This window comes from Macaca nemestrina, chromosome 4 (genome assembly GCF_043159975.1).
Source record: "Macaca nemestrina isolate mMacNem1 chromosome 4, mMacNem.hap1, whole genome shotgun sequence".
NCBI lineage: Eukaryota > Metazoa > Chordata > Mammalia > Primates > Cercopithecidae > Macaca > Macaca nemestrina.
Window position 1 is genome coordinate 179,186,433 of NC_092128.1, and position 15,466 is coordinate 179,201,898.

The 15,466-nt window shown below is 48.5% G+C and overlaps 1 protein-coding gene and 1 pseudogene across 2 annotated transcripts in view; one reads left to right on the forward strand and one right to left on the reverse strand.

Moving 5' to 3' along the window:
* Positions 1–517: 517 nt before the first annotated feature.
* DOP1B (DOP1 leucine zipper like protein B) overlaps positions 518–15,466 on the forward strand; it is a 122,573-nt gene continuing 107,624 nt past the window's right edge. The window contains exons 1-2 of one of the 2 annotated variants that reach the window (XM_071095690.1): positions 518–680; positions 8,519–8,682. In XM_071095690.1, the coding sequence (XP_070951791.1) occupies positions 8,545–8,682 (138 nt within the window). In that variant the 5' untranslated portion in view covers positions 518–680; positions 8,519–8,544. Of the gene's footprint in view, positions 681–8,241; positions 8,329–8,518; positions 8,683–15,466 lie in introns of those variants that run through there. The other variant, XM_071095691.1, reaches the window with a different exon arrangement.
* LOC105472662 (large ribosomal subunit protein uL3-like) lies at positions 12,964–14,213 on the reverse strand (annotated as a pseudogene).

Sequence of the window (15,466 nt, forward strand, 5' to 3'; positions counted from 1 at the left end):
AGCTAAGGAAGACTCTCGGCCCTCACTCCGCGGCTGTGGCGACTGAATGGCCCCAGCACGCCGGGGCCCTCCCCAAGCTCTGCTCCCAAGCCGAAGCCCCGCCCTAACACCAATGGCCCACCTTCAGGCCCCGCCCCTGATCCCGCCTCCATGAGTCAAGCCTCGCCTTTCAGTCCAGCCCGGCCCGCCCAGGTCCCGCCCCTGCTGTTATGGCCCATCCCCCAGGCACCGCCCTCGATCCTGCCTTCATGAGTCAGGCCACGCCTTCCAACCCAGCCCTGCCCGCCGCAGCCCCGCCCCTGTACCGACGGCCCACTTCCAGGCCCCGCCCTTGATCCCGCCTCCATGGGTCAGGCCCAGTCTTCTAGTTCCGCCCGGCCCGCGGAAACCCCGCCCCCGCGTGCCTATGGCCCACCTCCAGGTTCCGCCCCCTAACCCCGCCTCCAGGCGTCCAGCCCCGCCTTCCATCCCCGCCTCCAGGCGCCGAGGCCCCGCCTCCAGGCTCCGCCCCGACCCCCGCAGTAAGGAAGAGCAGCCGCTGCTGGTTCTCAGGCGCGGCGCTTTATCGGTGGTTCTGGCTCCCGGCCGCGCCGCAGCCCCTGCCCAGTCTCTCTCCCTCAGCTCGGCGGGCTCCTCCGCGCCGCACGTGAGCGCGCCCGCCAACAGGGCCACTGCCGCGGGTAAGTCGTGCCCGCGCCCTGCCCGGCGTCCAGTCCTCAGCCGCTGGACGAAGCCGGAGGAGCCTGGCGTCTCCTCCCCGCCGGCCCGCGGGCCCTTCCCCAGGTCCAGAGGGCTTGGGCGGCGCCGTGGGGCGGCTCGGGGTGCAGGTGGTTTCCCGGCGCGCGGCCCGGGCCCGCGGCGCGCGCTGCTGCAGTGCAGGGGCGGGGAGCTCGGGGCCGTAGACCCGGAGAGCAGCTGGGAGACTGGGTGGGGTCCCCTCGGGTTACCCGACCCTGGCGCGGAGGATGTGATGCCGGCCACGCCCTCACCGAGCGGGGCGGCAGGTGCAGGTCAGGGGTGGATCGCGGCCCGCGCGCTCTCCCGGGGCGGGCCCACAGCGAGACGCTCAGCCTTTGTTTGCTCGTGCGGTCCTGGCTGGGGAGGAGACTGGGGACGCGGACCTGTGAGAACTGAGGGCTTTCCTCGTCGGGGAAGACCCCAGTCTTCCAGCCAGGCCTCAGGAGAAGGTATCCGGGCCGCAGTGCGCGCTCCGGCCCCTGCGCCCTGCGGGGTTCCCGACTGCTCGCGTGGACTGTTACCCGCAGGTGTTGCCCCACACTCGCGACTGCAGCCCCGCAATTGGGAAGACTTTGCTAGGATTTTTTTGGTAAGGTGATGGAAGACCGTGCCTCCGGCCCCACAAGCCTCCTGGCGTTAGGTGGCTTAAAATTTTTCCAGTACAATTTGATTACCACTCTGAAAGACCAAATTCAAAACAGTGTGTCCCACAGTTAAGACCATTGGTGATGAGTGTTTCTGTGCTGTAGACTAAGGATCGTTATCATTTTATTACTAATAGTACATATCTGTTATCTGTTGCTAAATGTTTTTGCTTATGTGGTAGGGTCACTGTGTCCTCATTTTCATCGAACTCAGAAATGTTCCTTCATATAAACATATTTACAGTGAACTTTTTTGGGATCTGGCAGTTGGTTTTTCTCTTGAACTTGTTTTTTTCTTTTTCTATATTATTATTATTATTATTATTATTTTGAGACGAAGGTCTCACTGTGTTGCCCAGTCTGCTCTCAAACTCCTGGGCTCAAGCAATCCTTCATCCTCGGCCTCTTGAAGTGCTTGAATTACGGATATGAGCCACAGTGCTCAACCCTGAATTTGATTTTCTGTGAAATTAAAAATGGGTAAAGTGAGAGATTTCTTGCTGACATTTTCGATTTTAAGGTATCTGAGTAGATACACTTCTTATGTGATTACTTCTTTGTGTGTCTAGTTATCTATAGGCTGTATAACTGTCGGTTTTACTGAACTGTTCAGTCTCTCACAGGAGACATATCTAGGATAGATTGCAAGATCATTGGCAAAAGAGCTATTTAAGGACTGAACCAATAATTTTATCACTAGCATAATGTACTGGAGACCCTGTACTATCTCACTTCCCTGAGCTCGAATCTGGTTCTGCCAGCTGCTGGGTGTGTGACCTGGGCAATTTTCCGAATGGCCTGACTTCCTAATACCCGTCTCACAGGACTCGTGTATTGCATCAAGAAATGCATGCGGCCTGGTGAGGTGGCTCACACCTGTAATCCCAGCACTTTGGGAGGTCAAGGGGGCGGATCACAAGGTCAGGAGATCAAGACCATCCTGGCCAACATGATGAAACTGCGTCTCTACTAAAAATACAAAAATTAGCCGGGCGTGGTGGTGCGTGCTGGTAGTCCCAGCTACTCTGGAGTCTGAGGCAGGAGAATTGCTTGAACCTAGGATGCAGAGGTTGCAGTGAGCCGAGATGGCGACACTGCACTCCAGCATGGCGACAGAGCGAGACTCTGTCTAAAAAAAAAAAAAACAAAAACAGAAAAAAGAAGAAAAGAAATGCATACATGAGGCCGGGTGCGGTGTCTCATGCCTGTAATCCCAACACTTTGGGAGGCCAAGGTGGATGGATCACCTTAGGTCAGGAGTTCGAGACCAGCCTGGCCAACATGATGAAACCCCGTCTCTACCGAAAATATTTTTTAAAAAATTAGCCAGGCATTGTGGTGGGCGCCTGTGATCCCAGTACTTGGGAGGCTGAGGCAGGAGAATCGCTTGAACCCGAGAGGCAGAGGTTGCAGTGAACCAAGATCACACCATTTTACTCTATCCTGGGTGACAGGAGCGAGACTCCACCTCAAAAAACAAAAACAAAACAAAAAGGAGACCGGGCACAGTGGCTCACACCTGTAATCCCAGTACTTTGGGAGGCCGAGGCAGGAGGTTCACCTGAGGTTGGGAGTTCGAGACCAGCCTGACTAGCATGGAGAAACCTCATCTCTACTAAAAATACAAAATTAGCTAGGTGTGTTGGCACATGCCTGTAATCCCAGTTAGGAGGCTGAGGCAGGAGAATCGCTTGAACTCAGGAGGCGGAGGTTGCGGTGAGCTGAGATTGCGCCATTGCACTCCAGCCTGAGCAACAAGAGGGAAACTCCATCTCAAAAAAAAAAAAAAAGAAAGAAAGAAAAAAAAGAAATGCATGCATTTTCTTGGAAAATGGTGAATTTTCCAAGCTCGCCCAGAAGACTTGCTTGGTAGCATACCACTCCTTTATTTTGAAATAAAGGAGCTTGCATAAATGACAATTTCCAAACTTCTCACCTGTGCTGGTAGTTACACCAAATAGCACTTTCTTCATATGGCCAACCATAACATTGAACTGCTCCAGCTACCTGCTCTTACCTGGCTGATGCCCTCCTTGTCATGAGCAGTGGCGTCCCTTGCCCTCCACCTTCTAAATACACACCTTATTGTCAATACACACCTTATCACAGTCCTCTTCCTGGTAACTCCAGCCGCCCACACCTCTGAACTTTGAGGACTCCTCTGCCAGTGGCTGAGTTTCCTCTTGCTATCATCAGACTCTGTCGTTTTGTCCACCCTCTGTCACTTATGTGTGTTAAAAAGAGCAAGGTCACTTTTTCCACCCTCTGACACTTATGTGTGCCATGTTAAACTGAGATTATGTATTTAGGTATTTTAATGTGAGCCACATTAAACTGGAATTATGTATTTAGGTACTTCTACTTTTAATAGGCTGTGAATGATGAGAGTAGGGACCATGTACTTCCACTTTTATTAGGCTGTGAACGATGAGAGTAGGGACCTTGTCTTATTTATGTTTCTTTCCCATGTTTAGACACTTAGAAGAGTGAACAGACTGTGCCCCATTGGAGTATTGCGGTGGTTTAGAGATGCTGGGTTTCAGAACTGTGAATTTTCTGGAAAAAATATAGTATGGACTGTTTGGATATATCAACTTAGTCTTTACTTGGCAAAAGGAACAAACTACCAGCTCTCATTACCATCTTTTCCTTAATATTTTCAAAACGTGTGAAGGCAGTTATTTCAGAAAAAGGGACAGGCCCTCCCAGGAATCTTGAGTAGACGGTCTTATTTTGTGGCTGGGTGTGCAAGGTGCAGTATATTCTTGCAGAGAGGCATGAATGCAGAGGCTCTGTGGCAGGATGGGTTTGCCCTGGGGTTGGAGGGTGCAGTGAGAAGTGGGTAGAGTCTTGTAAGCTGGAAAAGGGGTTGTTTGGTTCTGTTTTGAGCTTCCTTTTCTTTTCTTTTCTTTTTTTTTTTTTTTGAGGCAACGTATCGCTCTGTCGCCCAGGATGGAGTGTGGTGCTGCAATCCCAGCTCACTGTAACTTCCACCTCCCAGGTTCAAGCGATTCTCCTGCCTCAGCCTCCCGAGTAGCTGGGATCACAGACATGTGCCACCGCACCGGGCTAATTTTTTGTAGTTTTAGTGGAGACAGTTTCTCCATGTTGATCAGGCTGGTCACAAACTCCTGATGTCCGGTGATCCACCCGCCTCAGCCTCCCGAAGTGCTGGGATTACTGGCGTGAGCCACTGCGCCCAGCCTTATTTGAAGCTTTATGGAAACAGTTTTAAACATGGCAGTTGTATGCATTGTGTTTTAAAAGGATTCTTGGAGCACTGTGTGTAAAGGCACTGGAAAGGGGCAAGTGTGGGAGAATCATTGGGAAGCTTCTGCAAACATGCAGGGAACAGGCAGCCCAGACTGCGGTGCGGCGGAGATGGAGAGGAATTGAGTCAACAGGTGTTTAGCAAGAGGAGACAAACAGGACTGGGGTTGAGCGTGGCAGGTGAAGAGAAGGAAGAGTCCAGAATGATCCCACAGGTGAAGGGGCTACTTTCTGAGAAGGGAAGACTGGAGAAGGAGCATGTTGAGCAGATGGAATTGAGAGTTTAGTGGGGTTTTTTTGTTTGTTTCTTTGGGACAGAGTCTCGCTATGTCATCCAGGCTGGAGTGCAATGGTGCGATCTCAGCCCACTGCAACCTCTGCCTCCCGGGTTCAAGTGATTCTCCTGCCTCAGCCTCCTGAGTAGCTGGGATTACAACCACCATGCCCGGCTCATTTTTCTATTTTTAGTAGAGATGGTGTTTCACCATGTTGGCCAGGCTAGTCTCGAACTCCTGACCTCATGTTCCACCCACCTCAGCCTCCCACAGTGCTGGGATTACAGGCATGAGTCACTACACCTGACCTACTTTTATTTTTTTAAACAGCTTTATTGCACTATAATTTGCAGCTCATAAAATTCATTCAAGTATGTAATTCAGTGTTGTTGTTGTCTTTGAGACAGGGTCTTGCCATGTTACCCAGGCTGGTCACAAGCTGCGGGGCAGAAGCAGTCCTCCTACCTCAACCTCTGGAGTAGCTGGGATCACAGGCATGAGCCACTGTGCCCAGATAATTTCAGTGATTTTTTTCATACATTTACAGAGTTGTACAAGCATCGCCATCATCCCATTTTAGCACATTTGCCTTACCTCAGAAAGATCGCCATTCCCAATGGCAGTTAGTCCCTGTTTTCACTGCACCCAGGCAGCCACTAACCTACTGCCATCTCTCTAGATTTGCTTGTGGAGGGCATTTCATATCAGTGGAATCTTACAATGTCTAGTCTTGTGTGTCTGGCATCCTCCACTGAGCGTGTGTTTTCAGGGTGCATCCATGTTGCAGCACGTATCAGTACCTGGTTCCTTTCCATTGCCTCAGCATTCCCTTGTGGATAGACCATATTTTGTTGATAGATGCTTGTCTTAGTTAATTCAGGCTGCTCCAACAAAATAGTGTAAACTAGGTATTTCTGTTATAAGTAACAGTAATGTATTCCTGTAGTTCTGGAGGCTGAGAAGTTCAAGATCAAGGTGCTGGCAGATTCAGTGTCTGGTAGGGCCTGCTAGCTGTGTCCTCACAGTGGAAAGAACAGCCAGGCTCCCTCAGGTCTCTTTAATTTAATTTATTTATTTGAGACAAGGTCTCCTTCTGTTGCCCAGACTGGAGTGCAGTGGCATGATCATGGCTCACTGCAGCCTCAACCTCCCAAGCTCAAGTGATCCTCCCAACTCAGACTCCTGAGTACCTGTGACTATAGGCATGTACCACCACACCCTGCTAAATTTTGTATTTTTTGTAGAGATGGGGTTTCACCATGTTGCTCAGGTTAGTCTCGAACTCCTGGAGTCAAGTGATCCACCTGCTTTGGCCTCCCAGGATTTCAGATGTGAGCCACTCTGTTCAGCTAGTGTCCCTTTTAAAAGGGCATTAATCCCATGATGTAATCACCTTCCAAAGTCTTCACTTTCTTTTTTTTTTGTTGTTTTTTGAGACAGAGTCTTGTTCTGTCACCCTTCCTGGGGTACAGTGGCACAGTCCCGGCTCACTGCAACCTCGACCTCCTGGGTTCAAGCAATGCTCATGCCTCAGCCTCCCAAGTAGCTGGGACTACAGGTGTGTGCCACCATGCCCAGCTATTTTTTTTTAATTTTATTTTTTGGTAGAGATGGGGTTTCACCATGTTGGCCAGGCTGGTCTCAAATATCTGACCTCAAGTGATCTGCCTGCCTTGGCCTCCCAAAGTGCTGGGATTACAGGTGTGAGCCACCATGCCTGGCCACCAGGGAATATATTTAGCAGTTGGTAGAGGAGGAGGAAAGAACTTCAGAGAGGTAGGTGAGAAACAAGCTCTGGGGCTGGAGGGGCCAGAGGAGTATGTGGGCCAAGCAGAGGCTGCTAGGCTGCTTGGAGAAGAAGTGGTCTGCCGCAGAGTGCTACTGAGAGGTAAAGTGAGGAAACAGAAAGGACCTCTGCCATTGGTGACTTGAAAGTAGTGGTGGTTGCCAGGCATGGTGGCTCATGCCTGTAATCCCAGCACTTTGGGAGGCTGGGGTGGGCGGATCACGAGGTCAGGAGTTGAAGACCAGCCTGACCAACATAGTGAAACCCCGTCTGTGCTAAAAATACAAAAATTAGCCGGGTGTGGTGACACGTGACTGTAGCCCCAGCTACTTGGGAGGCTGAGGCAGGAGAATCGCTTGAACCCAGGAGATAGAGGTTGCAGTGAGCCAAGATTGTGCCATTGCATTCCAGCCTGGGCAGCAAGAGTGAGACTCTGTCTCAAAAAAAAAAAAAAAAAGGAAAGAAAGTAGTGGTGGCCTGGTGAAGATTGGATTGGGTCTGGAGTGATTGGATATTGAAGTATGAGATTTCATGAAATTTTTATAACTGTACTGGCCCGTAAATGAAAGACTCAAGCTTAAAGAACGTGTTGTACCTTCAGTTCAGTTTCTTCCATTTACCATATTTGCCTTTTTATTTGATTGACTACATCCAACTTGTTTAGCAATCTACCCAGCTAACTGCATTCACTCGTGTTTAACTGTATAGCATTGCTCTGTATTTGTCTTTCCTTTCAGACTGAGCGTACTAGTGAAATACTGTTTGTCCTCATATATCAATTAGGATTGTGGTTGGCTATAACAGAAAACCTGATTGAACAGAGGCTTAAACAGCTGTTATATGCAGAAAACATACACCAGAATTACAGCATCCAGAGTTGGCGTGTGGTACCTTCACCATGCCATCTGGGGCTGCAGGGGCTCTGTCATTCCACTCAGCCATCGTTAGTTTGTGACTTTTGTGCATGTTTCATGACAGTTGCAAGATGTAGCTTCACTCCAACATCATGCCTTTGTTCCAGGCAGAAAGAAGAAGAATGGAGGGCAAAAGGCTTATGCCAGGGAGTCTGCCTCCTTTCCAATTGCCTTTTTGACCCACAGCTTCTATTGACATCTCATTGGTCAAGAGCTATCACATGGCCACCTAGATGCAAGGGAGTCTGGGAATTATAGTGTTACTGTGAACAAAACCAGTGCTCCCTTAGTACAGAAAAGGAGAACAAGGCATGCTGGGTAGATGCCTGCCACACTTTAAATAAAACAGCTAGGTATGGTGACGCATCCCAATAGTCCCAGCTGCTTGGGAGGCTGAGGTGGAAGGAAGGATCACTTGAGCTTAGGAGGTCGAGGCTGCAGTGACCCATGATCATGCCACTGCACTCCAGCCTGGGTGGCAGAGTAAGACCCTGCCTCCAAAACATAAAAAATAAAAAATAAAATAAAAAATGTCATATGATAGGAGGGGCTGTGCTCATTCATAATTACCGGCTGGCGACAACATATAGTCTAGCAGCTTTGGAGCTTTGATCCTGGAATTAGTTTTGTCAATTACTTGGAGCCCTAGCACTCTTACGCTGTCTACTCCTGTTTCCTGTTCTCCCCCAGAATCCACGAGGGTGGGAACTGTTTATCTTTCATCTCCCACAGTGCCTGGCCCAGAAGCCTTGCTAAATATTTGAACAGGATTGCCCAGTGAGTTTGTGCACAGTAGTGTTTGTGGACACCTGTCTTCTGTAGCTCTGGGTTGGGAATGATTTGTATCCCTGAATGGCTCTCTCATTTGGTTATTTTTTGGTTTGCTTTTAGATACTTTTCTGCTGTGAGAATGTAAGATGGATCCAGAAGAGCAGGAGCTCTTAAATGATTACAGATACAGAAGCTACTCTTCAGTGATTGAAAAGGCTTTGAGAAATTTTGAGTCCTCGAGTGAATGGGCGGATCTCATATCTTCACTTGGCAAACTCAACAAGGTATGTTGGGTGTATCCTATTTGGATTGCATGGAGGTGGGGACATAATTGTCTTTTTATTATTACAAGAAATTACATGGTTATATTATTTGTATTTTATAATCTTTATATTATTACATATTATACAGTATAATCTTTATATTATTTCAAAGAAATACCATTATATATACAATGATGATTACAACAATTAGAAAATACAGAAAAGAAAAAAAACCACTCATAATTCTGTCCTCCAGTGTTACCCACTGTTAACCTATCAATGTATGTACCTCCTTCCAGCTTTTTCTGAGCATAAAATTATATATGGTGTTCATGTAGTTAAACAGTCTTTTTCTTAACAATATTTATGTCTAGATAAGATACAATTTAAAATTGTCAAATTAGGCATTCAAAGACTGTTCTTTGTATACTCCTTAGGATTTTTATTTATTTTTCTTCTTTGATCTACTTTTTTGATCCTTTTACTGCTGTCTGGTAACTCCTAGAAGAATAGAAGTTGAAATAAATATTGAAATCTGCCCAGAACTTGTGTGTGTGTGCATGTGCATGCAGGTGCGTGCTTGTGCGTGCGTACGTGTGTGCGTGTGTGTGTGTATGGAATCAGATCTAGGAAAACCAAAACTGGTCAAATGTGGGCTTGACCTTGTCCTCTGTATCAGGGATCCCCAACCCCCAGGCCGCTAACCGGTACCAGTCTATGGCCTGTTAGGAATGGGGACGCACAGCCAGAGGCGAGCGGTATGAGCGCCAGTCTGTGGCCTGTTAGGAACGGGGACGCACAGCCGGAGGCGAGCGGTATGAGCGCCAGTCTGTGGCCTGTTAGGAACGGGGACGCACAGCCGGAGGCGAGCGGTATGAGCGCCAGTCTGTGGCCTGTTAGGAACGGGGATGCACAGCAGGAGGTGAGCGGTATGAGCGGGCGTTACCGCTTGGGCTCTGCCTTCTGTCAGGTTAGTGGTGGTAGTGGGTTATCCTAGGAACATGAACTCTGTTGTGAACTGCACATGCGAGGGATCTAGGTTGCATGCTCTTTATGAGACTCTTTTTTTTTTTTTTTTTTTGAGACAGTTTCACTCTGTTGCCCAGGTTGGAGTACAGTGGCGCAACCTCGGCTCACTGCAACCTCCACCTCCCAGGTTCAAGCGATTCTCTAGCCTCAGCCACCTGAGTAGTTGGGATTACAGGCATGTGCCACCACGCCTGCCTAATTTTTGTATTTTTAGTAGAGACTGGGTTTCGCCACATTGGCCAGGCTGGTCTCGAACTCCTGACCTCAAGTGATACACCTGCCTTGGCCTCCCAAAGTGCTGGGGTCACAGGCGTGAGCCACCAAGCCTGGCCACTCTTTATGAGAATCAAACTAATGCCTGAGGATCGGAGGTGGTACAACAGCAGATCTACAGTTTCATCCTGAAACCAACCTTCCGCCCTCCTGCCCCTCTGCCACTCCATCTGTGGAGAAATTGTCTTCCACAAAACTGGTCCCTGGTGCCAAAAAGGTTAGGAACCATACCTCTATATAAGTGACCTGTAGATGGGAGCATTATATTTTCCCATCCTTTCTTTCCCAGAAAGAAAGTGACACAGGGACCTTCAAGTACTCAGATGACCACTACACGATGTAGGTAGATGATATTTGGGCTTAGAGAAACTGTACCTGGCTCTGTTGCTGTTTGGACGGGACCTGAGTTTAGAGCCCAAGTGCTAGGTGGGAGTTAGGAGATGTCTCACTCTACTCTGCAGATCTCAGCTCCCCAGGCCAAACACGCCAGGGGAATTGGGGTGAGTAAGGAATTTCAGCAGCCTGACCCTGCAGCCCCCACAGATGGCTATCAGGCATGCTGGAGATAAGCAGTTCTTACAGCTTAGCCGGTAAGCTGCTGGTCTTTTGCAAGGCATATTTACGACATGTAAATGTTACGGCCTCGTGCTGGCTGGGGTGGATAAATGTTTCTAAGGTCCTTAAAAAGGAAATAAGGGCTTGCAAATTCTTTGGTTGTACAGCTCTATATCAGGAATTCTCCAGGTGATTGAAGACTGCATTTACAGACTTGCATAAAGGTGGATTGCTCTTTTAGGGGAAAGGGAGGAGCAGTAGAACCCCATTGAGTCCCACATTCTTCTGGATGTTTCACTGTTTCAGTACTCAGCCCTCCTGGTTTATGAGAACAGCCTACTTTTCTTTTTCTTTTTCTTTTTCTTTTTTTTTTTTTTTTTTTTTTGAGACAGTCTTGCTCTGTCACCCAGACTGGAGTGCGGTGGCGCAATCTTGGCTCATGGCAACCTCAGCCTCCCAGGTTCAAGTGATTCTCCTGCCTCAGCCTCCCAAGTAGCTGAGATTACAGGTGTCCGCCACCATGCCCAGCTAATTTTTTTGTATTTGTAGTAGAGATGGGGTTTCCCCATGTTGGCCAGTCTGGTCTCCTGACCTCAAGTGATCCACCCACCTCAGCCTTCCAAAGTGCAGGGATTGTAGACGTGAGCCACCGTGCCCAGCCAAACAGCATATTTATTGTTAGGGAGGGAACAGTCTTCATTATTTCTGTTTTTTCTTTTTCTTTATCAAGATATAATTCACATAATGCAAAATTCACCATTTACCCATTTTAAAGTATACAGTTAAGTGGCCTTTAGTACGTTTACCATGTTGTGCAACCATCACTGCTCTCTAGTTCCACACGATTTCATCACTCCAGAAGGAAACCCATACCCATTCAGCAGTTCCCCGCATTCCCCCCTCCCCCCAGCCCTGGTAACTACAAATCTACTTTCCCTCTGTACGGACTTTTCATGGAAATAGAATCATACCATATGTGGCTTTTTGTGACTGGTTCATTTCATTTAGCATCATGTTCTTGAGGTTCATCCGTGTTATGGTATGTGTTAGAATTTCCTTCCTTTTTATAGCTGAATAATACTCTGTTGTATGCATAAGTTACATTTTCTTTTCTTTTTTTTTTTTTTTTTTTGAGATGGAGTCTTGCTCTATCGTCCAGGTTGAAGTGCAGTGGCGCAGTCTCAGCTGACTGCAACCTCCACCTTCTGGGTTCAAGCGATTCTCCTGCCTTAGCCTTCCAAGTAGCTGGGACTGCAGGTGCCTACCACCACACCCAGATACTTTTTGTATTTTTAGTAGAGACAGGGTTTCACTGTGTTGGCCAGGACAGTCTTGGACTCCTGACCTCCAGTGATCTGCCTGCCTCGGCCTCCCAAAGTGCTGGGATTATAGGCATGAGCCACCGCACCAAGCCACATTTTTCTTTATCCATTGATCAGTTGATGGGCATTTACATTTTTACCTTTTGGCTATTGCGAATAGTGTTGCTATGAGCATTCGTGTACAAGCTTTTGTTTGAACCTCAGTTTTCAACTCTTCAGGATGCATACTTAGAAGTGGCATTTGCTGGGACATATGGAAACGCTATGTTTAACTTATTAAGGAGCCACCAGTTGCACTATTTTAACATATCCACCAAAAGCAATGCGTGAACGTTCCAATTTCCTAACATCATCCTCACCAATACTTATTTTCAGGGTTTTTTTTGTTTTTTTTTTTTGTTTTTTTTTTTTTGTTTTTGAGACAAGTCTCGCTCTGTCACCCAGGCTGGAGTGCAGTGGTGCGATCTTGGCTCACTGCAAGCTCCACCTCCTGGATTCACGCCATTCTCCTGCTCAGCCTCTCGAGTAGCTGGGATTACAGGAACCTGCCACCACGCCCGGCCAATTTTTTGTATTTTTAGTAGAGACAGGGTTTCACCATGTTAACCAGGATGGTCTCAATCTCCGGACCTCAATCTCCGGATGGTCTCAATCTCCGCCTCAGCCTCCCAAAGTGCTGGGATTACAGGCGTGAACCACCGTGCCTGGCCTCAAGTTTTTTCTTGTTTTTTTTTTTGACACAGAGTCTCACTCTGTCGCCCAGGCTGGAGTGCAGTTGTGTAGTCTTGGCTCCTGCAACCTCCACCTCCTGGGTTCAAGCGATTCTCATCCCTCAGACTCTGGGGTTACAGGCATTAGCCACCATGCCTGGCTAATTTTTGAATATATATATACATATATTTTAATACAGATGGGGTTTCACCATGTTGGCCAGGCTGGTCTTGAACTCCTGACCTCAGGTGATCCACCCACCTCGGCCTCCCAAAGTGCTGGGATTACAGGCATGAGCCACCGTGCCCAGCCTATTTTCAGTTTTGTTTTTTTTGAATGATAACCATCCTAGTGGTGTGAAGTGGTCTCTCCCTGTGGTTTTTTAAAATTAATAATATTTTAAAGATAACTTTTATTGAGGCCCCACCAGGTGCAGAACCTGTTCCTGGCATGAAACTCCTTCTTCCTTTGCAATTCGGTCTTTCTTGAGTGGTCCCATTAATGCTTTCTTCTCCTCCATGGTCTGGAAGTGGCCATGGCCGCACTTGGAGGTGGTGTCAGTGAACTTAAGGTCAGTGTTCTCCAGAGCCCGCCGTTTGGTCTGCACCATCAAAGATGTGCAGAGAATGAGCAGTCGCTTCTTGGTTCCCACCACACAGCCTTTCAGCATGACAGAGTCATTGGTCACTTCACCATATTGGACAAAGCCACCCAGAGGGTTGATGCTCTTGTCAGACAGGACGTGGTCCATGGAGGCATTGTTCTTGATCAGTTTGCCATCCTCGGTAAGGTAGCGCTAGCCAGTCTTATAGATCTTCTTGTTGATCTCAGTGTGCTGATGGTCGCCTTTCTACTCAATGCATGCCATGGAGAAGGCCACATGGGCAGGATGCCGTGCCCCAATCCAGGCCACCTTGCACAGGCCTCGGTGGATCTTGTGGGGCAGCTTCTTGGTGTGCCAACAACTGATGACCTCTTTGTAGCCTTTGCCCTTGGTCACCCCGATGATGTCGATCATCTCGTCCAGCCCAAACGCTTCGTTCACAGGTACCTGCTGCTCTAGCCCCTCCTGGGCCCAGTCCAGCTTCTCAGCCATGGTGCCTCTGTTCACTTGGCTCTCCATCAGCTGGGCCTTCTTCTGGCACAGAGGAAGCAGGCGCGTCTGGGTGTGGGCAGTGACGCGGGTGACTTGGCAGTGCTTCTTCATGCTACTGAAGTCTTCTCCAGCTGCTTCTTGCCATCCTCATCCTGCCATTTCTTGCGGTACTTGGTAAAGGCCTTCTTCTTAGATTTCTGCCGGTTGTTAGAGAAATGCCTTTTGCACTTATCGTTGATGTGCTCAGCAAAGATGGTCTTGAAGGTCCTGAGGCCTCAAGGGGTTTCCACGTAGCCCACAATGCCCACAACCACCATAGGTGGTGTCTCCACAGTGGTCACGGCCTCCACCAACTCCTTCTCTTGCACCTTGGATCCTGGCCTGTCGACTTCCCGTGTGATGTGGGTCGTGCCAGCCTTGTATCCCAGGAAGGCTGTGACGTTGACCAGCTTGGAAGGGTCATCCTTAGGGAAGCTCTTTACCTTCCCACGATGCTTATATCTGTGCTCCCATGGCAGGAAGCAGAGGGACCCATGTCTGGGAGTGGAGAACTTTCTGTGAGACATCACACCATCAGATTCCACTGGTAGAACTCTCCCTGTGGTTTTGATTTGCATTTCCCTATGACTAATAATTTTGAGCATCTTTTCATGTGCTTATTGGGCATTTGTGTATCTTTTTGGAAGAAATTTCTATTCTAGACCCGGCGCGGTGGCTCACGCCTGTAATCCCAGCACTTTGGGAGGCGAGACCGGCAGATCACAAGGTCAAGAGATCGAGACCACCCTGGCCAACATGGTGAAACCCTGTCTCTACTAAAAATACAGAAATTAGCTGGGCATGGTGGTGTGCACCTGTAGTCCCAGCTACGCAGAAGGCTGAGGCAGGAGAATTGCTTGAACCCGGGAAGTAGAGGTTGCAGTGAGCTGAGATCGTGCCACTGCACTCCAGCCTGGGTGACAGAGTGAGACTGTCTAAAATATGTGTGTATGTGTGTATATATATATTTTTATATGTTATATTATACGTATACATGTATATATATACAAAATTATCCAGTCGTGGTAGTGCATGCCTGTGGTCCCAGCTACTCGGGAGGCTGAGGTAGGAGGATTGCTTGAGCCCAGGAGATCAAGGCTGCAGTGAGCCATGATCGTGCCACTGCACTCCAGCCTGAGTGACAGAGCAAGAGCCTGTTTCCAAAAAAAAAAAAAAAAAGACATAATTTTTTGTTAGAGAAGTTACCTGAGGAATCCCAGCACGGTCTCCTCTTGGATCTCATTTCTTGTTCCCTGCTGCTGTGATTAACTATTGAGTTCAAGCAACTACCTTGAAGAATTTGCAAGATACAGTTGAGACAAAGGTGACGCTGTCAGGCCCTACCTCAGCCCTGCCTGTGGCGGCTGACATTCACGGAGAGCTCAGTGTGTGCTAAGGAGTTGGTGTGCATTGTTGTATAATACTTAAAATGTATCTTGAGATCCGTCTCAGTTTCAACCACTTGTGCGAGGCCACTGCCAGCCAGCGGCAGAGTGAGGGCTCAGACCCCGACCAGCCTGGTTCCAAGGCCCATGCTCATGAGCAGAGCCTCCAGCGTTCTTCACGTCAATATCTGTATAGCTCACATAAGGGGCAAGGGCTGTGCTTCTTTTCTGCCAGGGACCCTGTCTCCATCACCCAAATGCAGTAGGTGCAATTAGTAGGCCCGTTTTACCGATGAAGGTTAACTCACTTGTCCGGTGTCTTATGCAACTGAGTGGTTATTATGGATTGAATTGTTGCCTCCATAAAAAAAAAACCCTGGAGTCTTAATCCTTAG